The sequence below is a fragment of the Larimichthys crocea genome, chromosome XI, assembly GCF_000972845.2.
Source record: "Larimichthys crocea isolate SSNF chromosome XI, L_crocea_2.0, whole genome shotgun sequence".
Lineage (NCBI taxonomy): Eukaryota > Metazoa > Chordata > Actinopteri > Sciaenidae > Larimichthys > Larimichthys crocea.
Window position 1 is genome coordinate 12095800 of NC_040021.1, and position 16976 is coordinate 12112775.

At 40.1% G+C, this 16976-nt stretch overlaps 2 protein-coding genes across 3 annotated transcripts; one reads left to right on the forward strand and one right to left on the reverse strand.

Moving 5' to 3' along the window:
* The first annotated feature begins 367 nt into the window (after positions 1 to 367).
* On the forward strand, positions 368 to 7026 carry tbpl1 (TBP-like 1). 2 transcript variants are annotated; one of them, XM_010739340.3, is made up of 7 exons: positions 368 to 527; positions 1277 to 1527; positions 1620 to 1702; positions 2285 to 2348; positions 3139 to 3242; positions 5067 to 5161; positions 5508 to 7026. In XM_010739340.3, the coding sequence occupies exons 2-7, from the start codon at positions 1393 to 1395 to the stop codon at positions 5591 to 5593; spliced, it is 567 nt and encodes a 188-aa protein (XP_010737642.1). In that variant the 5' UTR covers positions 368 to 527; positions 1277 to 1392; the 3' UTR covers positions 5594 to 7026. The 2 variants fall into 2 exon arrangements, with proteins under 2 accessions (XP_010737642.1, XP_027140148.1); XM_027284347.1 differs by having other exon boundaries at positions 378 to 416.
* Positions 6549 to 15301, reverse strand: slc2a12 (solute carrier family 2 member 12). The gene is made up of 6 exons (XM_027284346.1): positions 15129 to 15301; positions 13645 to 13747; positions 9624 to 10904; positions 9060 to 9182; positions 8531 to 8663; positions 6549 to 8403 (listed from the first exon to the last, which is right to left on the reverse strand). Exons 2-6 carry the CDS (start codon positions 13721 to 13723, stop codon positions 8307 to 8309), a joined length of 1713 nt encoding a protein of 570 aa, XP_027140147.1. The 5' UTR covers positions 13724 to 13747; positions 15129 to 15301; the 3' UTR covers positions 6549 to 8306.
* Between the last annotated feature and the right edge of the window lie 1675 nt (positions 15302 to 16976).

The window sequence follows — 16976 nt, forward strand, 5'->3', positions numbered from 1 at the left end:
CTCAACAGAAATAGATGTATTACTCGACTTGACTTGTATAGCTTTATTTTTTCCCTCCACAAATTCTTAATTAATCTTTTTGATTATATATTTGTTCCCCCGTCTTCTGTGTTTAACGTTTTTTATTATAATTTTACTTTTACATAGATTTGTTGAACTGCTATTACTATTTTATCACATTTATTTGTGCTTGCCCATTTTTTCCCCTTACATTTTTCTGTCTTGTTGTGTAGAAAAATAATTGTCTGCTTAAATAACTAAAAAAATCTCAAATCTCTAACTTTTGTTTTTATCGTTGTATTTTGAAAACTGTAACCGGAAGTTGCTGTTTTTTTGTTTTTGTTTTAGGCTCACTCCCTTAATAAGTCGCCTCGTTTTATTTTGAAAGCAGACACCGGAAGGCGGCTCGCTCGCTGGTCAGTAGTCTGCAGAGGAGAGGGCGTCTGATCACAACAACATTTTCTTTTTTTGTCTTTCTGTCTGGACTGTGTATGTGTCGGGCTCGCAGCACTGATCTAGCCGAGGAGGTAGCTAAAGAACCAAAACAAACATTTTCCATCAGCGACGTTCACACAGCTAGCCGTGCTAGTTAGCTTAGCTGACAACTTTTCATTCATTACCGCCTGAGCACTTTTTCTTTGTTGCTAGCTAACGGCTAGCTTTATTCACAACATTAAACTGGGCTAGCGGTGAGGGGTTGTTACCGTATATGTATTATTTCATTTCATTCACAATAATAGTTCACGTAATTAGCCTGGTTTAGTTGTTTTTTTTGGTTGAATAGTTGACAGCCGGCTTTGGAGAGATTAGCTAGCATCATTTCCCCCCCACAAACAAGCTTATCAGGTGCGTTACTATGCAGAGCGACACCAGGATGTAACGCAAACAAAGCTACCATTTTATAGACGAAGCTACGACAGCTTAACCCGCGTCCAGCCTCTCTGTAATATCACAGCTTGTCCAATTTGGTAGCAACGTAGCAGCTAACGCGTCATCAGCCTGTATCATTGACCTGGTTGAGCTAATGCTAATATAATAACGTGTTTAAATGAGTCGCTCCTCTGGTGTCTGTGGTTCATGTTTTGGGTTTTAAATCTCAAACACGAGCTGGTGCTGCAGTTAAGGTGACAATTTAAACCTCCCTTTCCTGTGTGTTTCTTTTTTATACATGTGTAAGAACAGTATTTCTACACAGGGACTAGATATAGAGACATTCACTGTCTTATATGATAAAGAAAGATGGCACATAACTCTCATCTCCCCTTTTTCCTCCCAGCTTGTCCTGTCTCCTGGTCCGTCCGTGAGCTCGGTGGTGATGGTGGCCTTGGCGATGATACATGTGTGAGGAGAAAGCCCCCCGTGGTCCTCTTGCTGCACCACACACACTTCCACATGGATTCCAGCAATGACGACGCACTTGATATTATCATCACCAACGTGGTGGCAACTTTCAGGACCAGGTGCCACCTCAACCTGCGCACCATCGCCTTAGAGGGGATCAATGTCATTTATAAGCCAGAACTAGGGGTAAGGAAGTCAGTCAAAGTGTTTTACTTCATTCTGAAAAGGTTTACGATATGGACCACTCGATTAATGACCTTTTTTTTCTTCCTCTATAGAAAGTCCTAATGAAGCTTCGTAAGCCCAAGATAACAGCTTCCATCTGGTCATCAGGGAAAATCATCTGCACTGGAGCGACAAGGTAGAAACGCCGTACATGAATCAACAACAAATGGCTGCCAAAGGGTCACTAATTTTCTCTGAGGAGAGAAATGTCGGCTTTCTTTCTTGCCTCTTTTTTTGTTTGAGCCAGGTCCTCCACCAGGCGCCAATAATTCAGAGACATTTTTATCTGTCTCATGTCAAAGTTACAAAACTGACATTGGAGTAATTCATTATCATTTCTTTTTTTTTTTAAGATTATCTTTTTGGCCTTTTTATGCCTTTATTGATAGTACAGGTGAAGATAGACAGGAAACAGGGGGCAGAGAGAGGGGGAGTGACACGCAGTAAGTGGCCGTCTGATGCAGGATTCGAACTGAGGCCAGCTGCAGCAAGGACTATAGCCTCCACACACGGGGCGGCCGCTTAAGCCACTACGCTACCGACCGCCCCAGTTCATTATCATTTCTGTGCAAATCATGCTTTTTCCAATACAGTGAACCCACAGATACTCTTAAGGTTGCCAGTTGCTGTTTGTGTGCCCCGTGCCAAACTATATACAGTATAAACACCACTGTTACCATGTCGCTCACTCGTGTGCTCCTTTTTTTTTGTTGTTCAGTGAGGACGAGGCGAAGCTGGGCGCTCGCAGGTTGGCGCGCTGTCTGCAGAAACTGGGCTTCAAGGTGAGAATAATCACGTGGCTGTTACTTAACGGCATTATGACAGAAACATTAATATCACGATAACTAGATAACCTTTCCATCCAGAGATTACATCATCATCATTTCAGATTGATAGTTTATGTTCAAGTGTAGCATGGAAATACAGAGTCTATTTATAATGGATCATTTACAGTTTATATTCACAAGTATTTCACAAACAATCTTGTGGGGAAATCTGAAAGAGTAATTGCGTTGTATTTAGGCAACAGAGATTGTAATAATCTATAAATATTGGCTCAGTTAAGAGACCAATAAGCCAGCATGTCGCCTGTTGTGTCAGTAGATTTTAAGAGGCTAAACAAGACTTTACAATCCTCGTCTTACGGTCATAGTCTTGCCTAATATGCCTTCAGGTTAGCATAACAAGGGGCCCGTGTTTTCTTTGTGCACAAATTGATTCTAATTATTCAGTTCTTTAATTAGAAAAAACTGTTGTGCTTCATAAGATTGTGTAAATGTGTTTTCAAGGTTGTGTTTCATGACAAACAATCAAACAATACAGTGGACATGCAACCAAGTCATCCTGCAGGCTGAACCTCTTATAGAATAGATCTGTAATCTAAATACTCTGCCTAATGTTTGTATTCACTTAGATTGAAGCTTTATCAAGCTAAGCACCCATTGCTGCTATATCTACAATAACTGAGGCTAACCTACAGGCTTACTTTCCAACACTAAGGCTGTAAGACTAAGATGGAAGAGTTTTAAATGTAAAAGTATAAATACATTCATATGTGTGTTGTCTGTTCAGGTGAGGTTTTCAGCCTTCAAAGTTGTGAATGTGCTGGCGGTGTGCTCCATGCCGTTTGCAGTCCACCTCATAGACTTCACTAAGAACAACCGACCCATTGCCAGGTAATAAAGCACATCGTCACACTCATTAACAGCATCGCTGTCATTCGAAATACTTCCTGCTCTAGTTGTCACCTTTGTTTTAAGATGCTCATTTTTGATGCTCACTGGATTTGAGTTGTAAATGTTGTGTGTTATTGCATCATAATTACCTATAATTTTATTTATACACATTTCTACACATTCTGAATTAAACAGTGGTTTTACTTAAAAGATTTGCAAGGACAGGATGACCTCTAGTGGTGGGAGCACTAATCAGCTCTTTAGTATTCATTTGGCATACTGTAAAGCAAGCAGACAGAAAGTGCTGGTGTAGTTAGCCTTTCATTTTCTTAGTTATATGACAACATATGGTGCAGTGGCTGTATATGGACTTGATTTTAGATATACACCAGGGTGCAAAAGTCTGAGACCACATTAAAAATCTGGAAATAATGGGAAAGTTTGAGGATTTAGATAGTAAGTTAAAGTGTCAGAAGTCAAATTAATATTCTAAGCAAAGAGGCTTTCTCAGCGTCAAATCATGGCTGGACTAAAGGTTTCTAAAGGGGGTAGTGCATGGAACTGTACAATCTTTGCAGAAACCGGATCAGTCGTATCCAAAGCGCAATCAGGCGAACCAAAAGTGACCATCAGAAGATCAATATATCAAGCCTAGTTCCCTGAGAGGTCGAAAAACAACTTTATCACACATACAGATTTGTCTAAATAAAGAAAACAAGACTTACAATCAGCAAAAGTAATGTGAAAGTAAGGTCTTTGAAGACAAGTAGCAGTTTCTAAACCACTTCTAAGGAGGGAAAATGAGGCGAAATGTTGGGAGGGGACTAAAGAAATACAAGAATTTCACAGTGACTCAGATGACTGGAAAAAAGTTTTCTTGATGAATCCAAATAGGAGAGAGAATGATGAAACATGGTGGTAGGATTACTCAAGTCAACGTGATGTTTTGCCTACTCTGGCTTTGGACACCTTCAACGAACAAGACATGCTACATCCTCTAGCTTTCACCTCTGTGGAGCAGCATAATGACCCCAAACAGGGCCGGCTGCTGGCATAAGCAGACGTGATTGCTTAGGCCAGACACATTAACTTGGACTGATGTTCCTCGCTCCTCACTTTTTCAGTGTTACGTTGACTGACTCGCTCAGGCACTGCCAACTCTTTCACTGTCAACGCTTGGCTTACATTTGGCTGTAAACATGTCAGAAGTTGTTGAAGTGCCTACGTAATCTTTTAACAACTTAGTCTTGTTAAATAACAAATAGTATCTTTGCTTTGTTTTGTTTCTCCTTATGGTTCTTTTTGTTTGTAGCTACTCGCCAGCCCTAAAATACAACAAGAGATCTGATGTTGAATGATTTGTCCATTTCTGTTGTGTGCACTAGTTTTTTGGGGCCACAAACGAAAGCTTGCTTAGGACCACTAAATGTATAGGCCCAAACACACACCTCAAGGCTTTGCAAGAACCACTTGAAGAAACCAAAGAAGTACAAGAAGTCCTGAATGTCATGGACTTTCCTCCACACTCGACTGACCTTAACCCCTCTGAATATTTATGTACATCTTTGAAAACATTGTCAGATCATGCTGGGATAACATGGGTCATCAGGTTTTAGACAAACTTCAGCTCTAGCTAAGATATTCTAAAATTCAGGTTTTCAAAGATCCAAACCTTTCGCTCATATTATTAAGTTAGCATTACATTCGAAACAAATGCAGTATAGAAGTATCTTGACTTGTGGTCTCAGACTTTTGGACCCCCTGTATGTCCTGAGAGCCTGTAAGTTTGCAGTAGTTAACCATGCGTTTGTGCCTGTTTGTCAGTTATGAACCAGAGCTCCATCCTGCTGCCATGTACAGGATCAAACATCTCAAGGCCACTGTACAGGTGTTCTCTACTGGCAGCGTCACAGTTACAGGTAACCTCACACTTACATGTTTACACACACACACACACACACACTGTAACCTCTCCCTTTACATACCGCAGGAGGGCACGCTAGCTTAAGGGATTGAGGTCACATTGTAATGCACTAGTTCTGTTCGAAACCGAAAAGCGGTTTGTGAGTAACCCAAATCCTCAAGGAATTTCACTGAGTGAAATAGTCACAGCCTCTTTGTATGTCATTAGGCTGAACTTAAACAAAGAATAATAACGTAACGATGGCATCTGCGACTCTGTGTGTCAGTATGTGGGGTTTATTGTTCCTTTATTGTACTCAAACTTGTTCTTACGCTCTCACTCCCTGCTATCCCACCATTCAGGACCAAACGTGCAGAATGTGGCCACAGCTGTTGAGCAGATCTACCCACTTCTGTTCGAGTGTCGGAAACCCCTCTGCAAAAGTTAAAAGACTGAAGAAACGAAGGGATCGAGAAGTTGCATCTAATTTGTTCGTTACAAGTGATGAAGCACCTTATCCTCGGATTTATTTGCTCGATTTTTATCGTTCCACGGCAACGGCCGCAAACTTCTAACGCGTCCAAAGGACTGGATGTCATCTGGATTTTTAATAACCCCCTACTCGGAGTCCTAAAACTTCCCTCTCACAAAATGTCATTGTTGTGGATTGTGTGGCTCTTGTGATTTTAACAGCCTAAACTTGCAAGTAACTTCACCAGAAACTGCTCATCCAGACACTGAAAGGGAGGGGTGGAAGTTGTTCGCTTTTTATTTGCTCTGAGCGTTTTTGCATGGACACAGAAAGTGAAAGAGTTCTCAACCATTTAACCATTTTAATGCTTAACAGTTGGTGACCGTCGCAAAGAATCAATATGTTAACACTGAGAACCCTCACCTTTTTAAATCTAGAGACAACAAGACGTCCCATTTGCCACTTCCTCTGGAAGAATCTCCGTCCATGGCTCGTTTGTACACGTTAACACAAACACAAGGCATCAGCAATAGTTAACGCCCAAAGAGAAAACACAGCAGTCGAACCATTGAGGCTGTGTCTGGACTGTTACACACGTTCACAAAATCAGAGCAGGTCCTTTATGCAGATACATGTTCATACATTATGCATTAATCTCATTCATGATTTTCATTGTTGCTTTCTCACTTTTCTCTCAGTTCTCTATAAATTTGTTCTTGTTTCTCAGCTGTGGCACTGGATCAGAATTTAATTTCTTGTCATTTCCTAATAATAGTTTCAAACAACCAAGTTTTCCTTGTGTTTGAAATGTTTTATGGTTTTTTTTCTAGTCTGGGACAATGTACAGAACGAAACTGATGTCGTAAATGTTTTGGAATGTAATGAAAAACTTTTGAAAGGTTCAGGTATTTTTTTTTTTTTTCTTCAGGTGTTGTTGAGCTATAGACCCCCCTCATTCACTTTCATTTGACACTACTGGTTAGTCCCAGATATTCAAAATGAGCTGTTTAGCAGGCGGATGACTTTAAAACACTGTTAAAACTGCACTGTAAATGCACGGGACAAACAGAAACAGATGGGTTGTAAATGTTCAAGTGAAGAACTCATAATTGCAAAAGCAAGCCACTCAAAAGTTGTGTGGCAGTGCACTTCTCGTCGTCACCGGCCATGACGTTTGGCGATATCATGCGTGTGAGTTTTCGAAGCGACGTTAGACCATGAACAGTGTTCATTCATTCAAAGAGGCCACGCTTGCAGCATTAACCAGTACCTGAATTGTCTGAAAAAAAAAAACTTGGTAGAATATCATTCAGTTTAACAACAAAAAACAACAGTGAGTGTTTTTATCAGGAACTCAGTGAAGGGTAATCTATATCTATGTATATAATAAAGTCCTCTGATGGAAAAGATGTTGACAAAAAGTTTGACATGTTGTCTTAAAGTATGTAGGATGGACTTTTTGAACCAGTGTCAACTGAAGATTTGTGACGCTTGTTCGGAATTTTTGTATTTTGTATAAAAATAAAGGTCAATGCTAAAAGAGGCCACCACACGATTATCATGTTTTTACTCTCATTTCACTTTGTTGCACGTCCTGATGAAGCACATTACAATATAAAAATGGTTCTCTGAAGATCTTCAGTGTCACAGACTTTACAAATACATGCACAGGATGTGTATCAAAGATTTAAAAATGTGCAACTTTTAATTGTGAACAGGTCCACATGAGTCATTCTTTCAACATTCAACGTGGTAATCAACTCAATATAATTTTAGCATCACAGACACAAGTTTAAAAAACAAAAAAAACAAACACTGTTTCATCACATCTCACACACTACAGCAGTACTATTTGTCATATTACCTACCCGATATTACCTCTAGACCTGATGAGTTCAATTTTATTATCATATGAGCGTGAGCTGAGACTGTTGATATATTATTTTCTTGTTCCCATAAAATGTGAAGGAGAAGACACCAAGCTCTTCCTAAAACTACTGTGATGCCACACATTACACATTTCTGTGTATCGACACTGGTATGACTGGTTTGAGTGTTATTACATTACATATGACCATAAGCAGCATATAAATAAAGTTTTAGGAATTCGCACACCAGCAAAAAACCAATGCGGGTTACAAAATCAGATTTTTTTTTTTTAGTACATCTTTGATTTCTCCATGATTATCCAAAAGAGACAATCTTTTGTAAATGTTCAGGCAAAATAATAAAAAAAAAAATAAAGAACTAGCAGTACAGTTTCAGCACTTTTCATCAGTTATACTGGCTGGTGGCGAGTCCATTTAGTCCTGGAGTGAAGGGAAATGTCCCTTTTTGCATTATTGGAGCTGTTTTTGTAAATAGGGAAGAGGTAAACAAAAAAGGAATTAAATAAATATTATATATATCTAATATAATCACATACTCACTCCTCATTGTTGACCATTCTTTACTGCCCTTTAACAAGCAAGAGAGAACCCTGAGCTATCTTCCTTTGAGAACATTCACAAATCCATTTACATACAGCATGGAGCTAAAAGGAATTATATGACACAGACGTTATTATAGTATAGTAACCAGCTGGAACCACAAAGATGTGGGTGAGATGTACGAGTTGTGCCCCCAAATTCTTAACAGTGCTCTTGACCTTCCGTCAGCTGAGGTGTACAGTTGTGGCCTGTTAAAGAAGTCAGGCGTTTACTGGGATCTCTGTGGATGTGCTGCTGCTGTTGATCAGGCTCTCCTGAGGCTGGACCTGCCTACAGAGCCTCACCTCAAAATGCTTCCTGATAAAGCGGCAAAAAAAAGGAGAGGCAAAAGATAAAGAAACGCATTTCACAACATTTTTACTGTAATGCCTTTTACACAAGATCAACCTGATTACGGTAACGTTACGTGTAAGCTGCCACTCACTTCTTAGCCAGTTCTTTTGATATCTCCTCCAGTGTGCGACCTTTGGTCTCAGGGATACAGAGGATGACAAACACCAGTAGAACAAAGCTCATGGCAGAGTAGAGGAACATCACATTGGGGACGCCAATCTTTTCTAGAAAAACACCAGGAAAAGAACACATGCGTATTACGTCTGTAAGTGACTTGCTCTGCCATAGCTGCTGTGATGAAGTTTGGACGTGGCACAAAAGGATGAGCGGCAAACTACGTGAATCATGACGGCAACTTGAATATTCTGCTAAAAACAAATGGAACATACCAAAGATTACAAATTTGAATTTGAGTTTTGAGTGTAGACCTCCTGGTAATCTGACAAACAGTATAAACAAGGAGACACACCTCTTTTTCAGGACCTAAACAAGTGAAACGTGTTTAGCGTGAAATGTTGTTTACCTGTCTTTCTTGTTTGAGAAACAGCGCCTGTAAATTTCCCTAAACAACATTCAAATGGAAGTTGCAATTAATAAATCGTAACCAACAACACACACACCTGTAATTGTGAGGAAGGTCATGGAGATGAGCAGGTTGGTGGCCCAGTTTACAGCCGACACTACAGACACAGCCCTGCCTCTGACTCCCATTGGAAAGATCTCACTGAGAACCACATACACCACTGGAAAGGAAGCATAGTCACATATACGTGAGGGGCCATGGTTAGTAAGGACTAATGCAAATAATATGATGCATAATAGCTTTGTATGGTTTTGATATTTGAGCATTTTGTCTGTGGTTTTGAAGTTTTAAAGTCAGGGTCCACATGGCTTTATCTGGGAAACTGAAACATTTCAATCTATACGTTACCTTTACACCCAGTTATTGTATGATAACCAGTGTTGTACTTTGTACTTTAAAGTAGATACAAGCTGCAGCTATTAGGAGCAAATAAACCAACAAATTACTTACTATTACTACTACCTGGTGCACTCTAGCAAAACAAGATATGTCCTGAGGGGTAAATCCATTTTAGGTTCGGCAGTTTATGGTTTTTAATTTGTGTGCGTGTGTGTGTGTGTGAAGGGAGTGGGTGATAAAAACTGGATAAATGGATGCTTACTTGGTCCAAGGCTAATGGAGAAGGCCGCCACATACACCAGCAAGCTGATCAGTGATGCCATCTTCAGCGAGGAAGACACTTCTAAGTAAGTCTTTCCTCTTTCCTCATCCTCTCCGTTAGTCCCCTGTGCCTCCTCGCTTTTCCACTGGCCAGGGAGGTGAGTGGAAAAAATGTCACTGTCGTCAAAGTCTATAGCGGTTCTGTTTAAATCCCACGCCGTATGCGTGTGGTTTAATATAGTCTGACTTTTACACAGGCTCGTGAGATGAGTGTGGCTTTGCAGTGTCAAAGTACCGAGTGCAACTAACGACAATCCCATTGCGACAGCACCCACGCACAAAAAGCTCTTGGGTCCCACGCGGTCGACCAGCAACACTGCTGGGATGGTGCCGACTACTTTGACCACTCCAAACCCTGTGGAGGCCAAGGTTGCCGCGGCGTCACTGTTGAAGCCAACACTGCGAAGAAGTGGTGAAGCATAGGAGAGGATGTTGGGCTGACCAGTAGCCTGCTGAAGGAAGACTAAAGCCACGCCTGTTAGCAGCCGTGAACGCAAGTTGGCCTTGGTGCTGAACAACTCCCAGAAACTGTGCTCTGATTCTTCTTTGAGTCCTGCCTGGATGTCTCTGAGCTCCTGCTCCACATGCTCCTGAGCGCCACCTCTCATTCTGGCCAGCACTTTCCTGGCCTGCTCCACCTGTCTTTGTGCAACCAGGAAGCGTGGACTGGGCGGGAGGAACACAAGTACACCAATCTGCACCAGTGCTGGGGGGATTACTAGTCCAAATGTATAAGCCCAGCCATGCGGCAGAGTAGCAAAGGCGTAACTACAGCTGAATCCCAGCATTACCCCAACAACCAACATCAGCTCGTACAGCGTCACCAGCAGACCCCTCCTCTCCCTCGGCGAGATCTCCGCAATGTAAAGACACGCTCCTGTCCCTGACAGCGCCGTCCCCATGCCAACTATCACCCGGCCCAGCGTGAGTGCAATAAGTGAGGTGACGGCGATGAGCACGATGCTCCCTCCGACCACCAGGCCGGCGCTCAGGAGCAAAGAGCAGCGACGGCCATAGCGATCCAGAATAGGACCTCCGGCAAGACACATGAGGAGAGCGCCGAACAGGTGGGAGCTGACCAGCAGTTCCTGTTCCCGGCAGGAGAGGGAGAGGAGGCCACGCAGCTGCAGCAGGACTCCAGAGGTCAGGCCCATTTCATAGCCCAGCATCAGGCCACTCAGAGAGGCTGCTACAGCTGCCACCACCACCAGCCAGCTGCAGCCTGGAGAGAGAGACAGTAAACATACAATAAGATCGCAGATACCCAATAAAAGGCCAGGTCCTGATGTCCATTCTTGGGGACTCACAGATTCTTTTACACTTTTCCATGACAGCAGGTTGAAACTGATCTGTTAAACCTAAAAGTTAAAATGACACTAAATTTGCATACTCATAAGCATACGCATTGTGTTCCTCTTTGCAGCTTGGTGGGGTGGTCAATAGTATTTCCTTTTTCTTAAAGATTTTTTTGGCATTTTCAAGCTTTATTTTTTATAGAGACAGCTGAAGAGTGACAGGAATGCGGGGAGAGAGAGATGGGGAATGACATGCGGGAAAGAGCCACAGGTCGGATTTGAACCCTGGGCTTCAGCAGCAAGGACTGAGCCTTCGTACATGGGGTGGCTGCTCTACCAACTGAGCTAAACACCGCCCCAAATATATTTCCTTTTTTAATGTCTCAACATGCAAAACTGTGTGAAAATGAGGGCTACAGCTACAGCTGTGATCACTTTCATTTGGTAGACATGGCTAGGCTTTTAATTCAGCCTAAAAACCTGGGTTTCCGTTCTGAGTAAGAGTAAGATTATCACACAAACATCAAATGTAGGAATTAACTTTTTTAGTGACTGATAAATATCAAAGTTTAACCTGTTTCTTGTATAAATTCCAGCTGCAAAAAAAATGCAAGAACAAAAAAATGTAAAAATAGATAGGACTCAAACGTAGGTTTTGTCCAGTAGATGTTTAAAACAAATGTTATGTTGCTAGTTGTGCAGTCATGAGGGAGATGACCCTACACTATCACCTCCCCAATCAATCACGTACTGTGTTCTAGTTTACGACTAATCGTGTTTTAAAGCCACAAGGCAGTCTCATGTGTAGTTGCTGTACTCAGGTTGAGAGCATGATAATCTCTGCAAAATCAGGGTTGTCAGACAAGTCATAGGTCATACATGCAAAGTGTAATAGATGTTACCGTGTTCATCCCACGTCATGCAGCTAAAACTCAAGTAATGAAACCCTTCGGTCATGGAAGTGAGTTACGGTAAAAAGAGAATTAAAATCACCCATTAGAAGAGTATATACAAGAATAACATTAAAGAGATGTACTGAAGTGTTGTATTCTGCAGTATTACATGAGGAGATTACAATTACCAGACTGGAAGAAAAAGGTTGTGAGTAACAGCTTGATGTCAGAGGGGAATGTCTGCTAAATGTTAGATGGCATCAATAAATCACTGTAATGCACATTAAAAAAACATATTTTAAAGATTTTGAAGTCTTTTTTTGCTCTAACTTTTGGCAGGACCTCTCTCTATAGGCTTCCCCCAACCATGAAGTCAACTTAACAGTGCTGACTGTGTGGAATTAGAGGTCAGTAGTTCACACGAAGAATGCTTAAGCAATCATGTAAGCATTTGTGTATACGTGTGTGTGTGTGTGTGTGTAACGAAGGAGTTTAAACCTACATGCGGTGTCTTGCGTGAGCTAACATGCATTATCATTATCATTACCATTATCATTACAGCTGGGCTGATATGAATGGAACAAATAGAAAACTGATGAGCTTAGCATAAACTTTGTTACTGATCCTTTTAATTGTTTTGCCATACTGCTTAAGTGTATAACATAATGTGTATGACATATTCAATTATCCTGATAAGAAGAGATTCTTTTCTTTTTGTTTTAATTTCATTATCATAATGCAACATGCAAGAAAACCAGAGTGTAAACTGTCTAAAATCTATACAGACTGCTGCACTGCTCCTCTTCTCTCTAGCATCTATCTGTCTAATATAATAATTCCTAATTTTTCACTACCTACACCAATTCTGACACTATTCTGAAGATATGAAACTGTAATCAGTCAATCTGACACCAATGCTCTCTATGTTTTGTTTTTTTAACTGAGTCGGATCACTGTTGTGATGTCTAAGGTAACACGAGACTTTAAAAGTACATCACCTCTTCTTAAGCTATAAGCTGTAACATTCAAACACATGTTACAGCTGGTTTCTGTATTGTTTTAGTCGATGTGTACCTGAAAACACACATTTACCGTTGGGAGGAGATTTCTCAATTAGGAAGTGTTGTTTGGTTTGCCATGACTTGTCAGGTTATAACTATCCTAATTTACGATATCAGTTAAGTCTTGAGCCAGACCAGAAATAAAGTAGAGAGGTAACTGTTCAGGCTGCTTGTTTTTGAAGATTCATGTGCGCATAATGTGATGAGGTGTGTGAAGCAACCAAGGTTGGAGTGACCCAGGACACAAAGTGTCGTAAACAACATTTAGTTTCATCATCAGTTAATCAGTGTATGAGGAAGCAGTGAATGTGAAGGAGCTGCAGCCAACTGCATATTCATTTTAACTAAATGATCACCTCTTTATTGGAAATCCATACATCTGTTCCAAGAAGCAGGGTTACTAAGAAACCCAGAGCACGATTTTCATTCAGTCAAAGTTCCTGATTTGCAGTTTCCTTGGAATTTATCTAGATAACTCAGTTAAAGAGCTTCTTGGAACCGGTTACGTTAGCGTTTAAGCAATTTTGTTTTTCAGTGTTCATGGAGGTTCAGTGACGGAGGCCAGGGAGTGTGCGCTGTAGGAGGAGTCAATTTGTGGCTGAATTAAGCCTCTATGCCCTGACTAAAAATCTAACTAAACTTATTCAAACACTCTTAACAAAACATAGACACACCTCTGGCATAGACCTGCCGACAACAACAAAAGCGTTTACCTGAGCCTACAGGTGGGTCCAGTTTCCGAGTCTCAGAGGAGGGGTTGCCCGTCTTCCTTGACTCACTGTTGGGGTCCATCGTCAACCACCTCTAACAGCAGACCTATGCAAAACAAAACAAAAAACATGAAACACACAAATCCTTATTATTCTGGACAGAGACACGCCTGATACTGAAGTATTTCCTTGATGTAAAAGAACATCATATTCTAATGAGTCACATGAAAGGCTGTCATACCAGTTATGAGCTGTGTTGATGGACTCTCTATTGTGATAGAAATCTAATTCTTATCAAACTGATAGTGCTCAGTTAGTTTTCTTTACTAGTGTCAATATAATCTTTTAGTTTTACCCAAATTATACTTACAAAAGTATAGCAAATCTTTTACTTTTATTGAGAAATATAAACATGTTTTCCTACAAAATCCTTTTTTATTTGTCAAAAGTCAAATGCTGTCTAAAAACAAGCACCTATACAATATATTTCCCTTAAAACAATCTCAAATCTGCAATACTTTTATTTAAATCGAGAACTATGTGACCAAAACAAAACTAACAAAACTAACAACTACTCTGTGCTCCTTTACACCTTTCTCAGCTTATGTCCTCCTCTGTAATTCGCTTTGGATAAAAGCGTCTGCTAAATGCAATGTAATGTAATGTAATAAAAGTAAATAAGACTTTTTAATACTAGCTTTTGCTGCATGAAAACTTTGCACTGTGGACACATTTTGATCAATACCAAAGAAGCACACTAAAAAAAAACAGGTTATAATATATATATATAGATATATATATATATAGATATTATAGATATATATATATATATATATATATAATATAACTATATTATAAACTATACTATGTACTTTAGGTCCTAAACTAAGAGGCACATTTTACTTTCTGCAAAAATGCAGTTTAAATTCAATCCCGGTCATTTTAATGATCATCACCTTTCTCTTTTTTTCCTTTCTCTTTTCTCTGGCGGGTCTTGGTTCAAACTGGTGTCCCTGGATACAAGCAGGCTTCCAAATGAAAGCCCCTGTCATAAATACCAGCTGTGTGAAGCTCACAATGGACAGCTGGTTCTGTGATACAGAAATGTTGAGTCAAGTACTTAAAAGCTTTTATTATTATTATTATTATTATTACTACTATTATTTGTGGCCTGTCTTTGGCATGTGCAAATGGTTTAAGGGACTTTTCCATAGTTGTCACTACTTTCCTACACTTTGCAATAACATCTCATGGTTGTCATAATATATTATATAATGACTGTGACTCCTGTGTGTTTTCTGTTATTCAATCCGTGACTAAACGTTGCAAGGTCGTTTCTTTTGGAGACTAAAATCCACAGACCACGTCTCTGCAGCAAAAAAAAATGCAAATCAAGCGGGTTTCACAGTATGAAAACTTTCAATCAGCCACTGTTTAAGTTGTACTAACACACACATATATATATACATGCAGTGCCACTCTCCTACCTGAGGCCCCGGTCGTGTCTCTGTTGTCAGCTTAGTTTCGTGTTTGTGGGTCCATTCGCTCACTTCTTCTTCTTCTTCTTCTTCTTCTTCTTCAAGTTTTCTCTGAACTCCTCCAGTTACGCTCGAGTCGGTACAAGCACGCAACTTGTTTTGGTAAAAACGCTTGTGTAGCCCCGCCCACTGTCTTCCCAGACCACCAATGGGAAGCGGGGGATTCGGTGTTTAGAACGCCCGGCGTGAAATCCTATTGGTCCAAACGTGTCTATCAGGTAGCGCCTATTGCCTCGGAGTGTATTTATAATAAATACATGGCTGTGGGTAAATAGTCTTGTATGGTTGTGTGGTAAATTGGGTTATTGGATTTTAAATGATTATCTGTGGCGTTTTCTATGAATTCTAGCTGCAATTATTAGATTATTATGATTATTATAGTTACTTAACCAGCAATAAAACACATCTGTATCAATAATGCTCTTTAGCTCATACTGCATGTGAAAACAAACGAGAGGGGCCACCTGCTGTTTTGCTCGGTTCCCATGTCCTATTTCTAAGAATGCCGCAGGACTGAGCTGTCACACCTGCCCTGCTGCTTCACAGATGACAGAATGTAGCCTAATGTGCTTGATACTCTGTTGGCCTGCTTCTCCGTTCAGACATGGCCTATAGAATCCAAAGTTTGACCTGTTTTAAACTAGCCTACTGTCATTTGATCCTCTGTCTATGTGTGCAAATGTGTGTGTGTTATATAATGATTCAGTAACTAAGATAACTATGGATGGCCTAGTTATATGTCAGCAAATAATCATGTGATTATTATAATATTAAAACCTTGACAAACCTCTGTGTGTTAAGTAACCGATTGCTTTAATCATTGCTTTAAACACCATGTTGGAATGTAGTTTCACAATTTTAATGATCAGATACACAATCACGTGGCACATAGTCTAACAAACTGTTTGCGTTTGGCTTTTTTAATTCAGGACAGCCATCTGACCTATCCTGGTCAGCTACCTGAAATAGTATTGTTTTATTAAAGACAGAAATACACAGACGTACCCATTGATAGTCTTAAGGTCAAACTTGCATAATGTTGGTTTATGCAAATAAAAACAAATTAATTGACAGGTTTGTTTTAATTTGAAGTAGGCAGTGGTGGAAGAAGTATTAAGATCCTTTACTATCTGGCAGTACCACTGTGTAAAAACACTGCATTATAAATAAAAGTACTGCATTTAAAAGGTTACTCAACGACCCTGACAGAATTATGTTATTATATAAAAAATGTTATATAATTGGACTGCTGATTTATCTATTCATCTATGCCCGTGTACTGTACACATGCAAATAAGCAGATGCATGCACAGATACTATGTCATGTTTTACTGAATAATGAGTCTGCTGAGGAGGTAAGCATAGCTGCTATTCATCATGACACATACTGTATATAGGGGAGAATTAGAATGATCATGCCACTAAGTCAAAGGCCAATCCACAAGTATTCCCTTGATCCTCATAGGGATATGACTTAATTGCACCAATACAGATGGCTAACTTGCAACTATATAGCAGTACATTTGATACATAAAACGTTTCCGACCCCTGTAGAGACAAGAATTTGTTTTCATTACACTGTGTTTTTGTTACACTGTGTACACTGACTAGCTTTGCATACTAACTGATTTAGTCATATATGTGACATGTGATATAGTATCCACAGGATCAAAATTCACATGTTGCAAATAAGACAAACTTTAAACATTAGAGCAATAACACCTGAAACTTTGCACTTCCAGCTGTTGGACTTGTTAGACTTGGGCGAGTGTTGTGTGTTGTGCAATGCTGTGATTA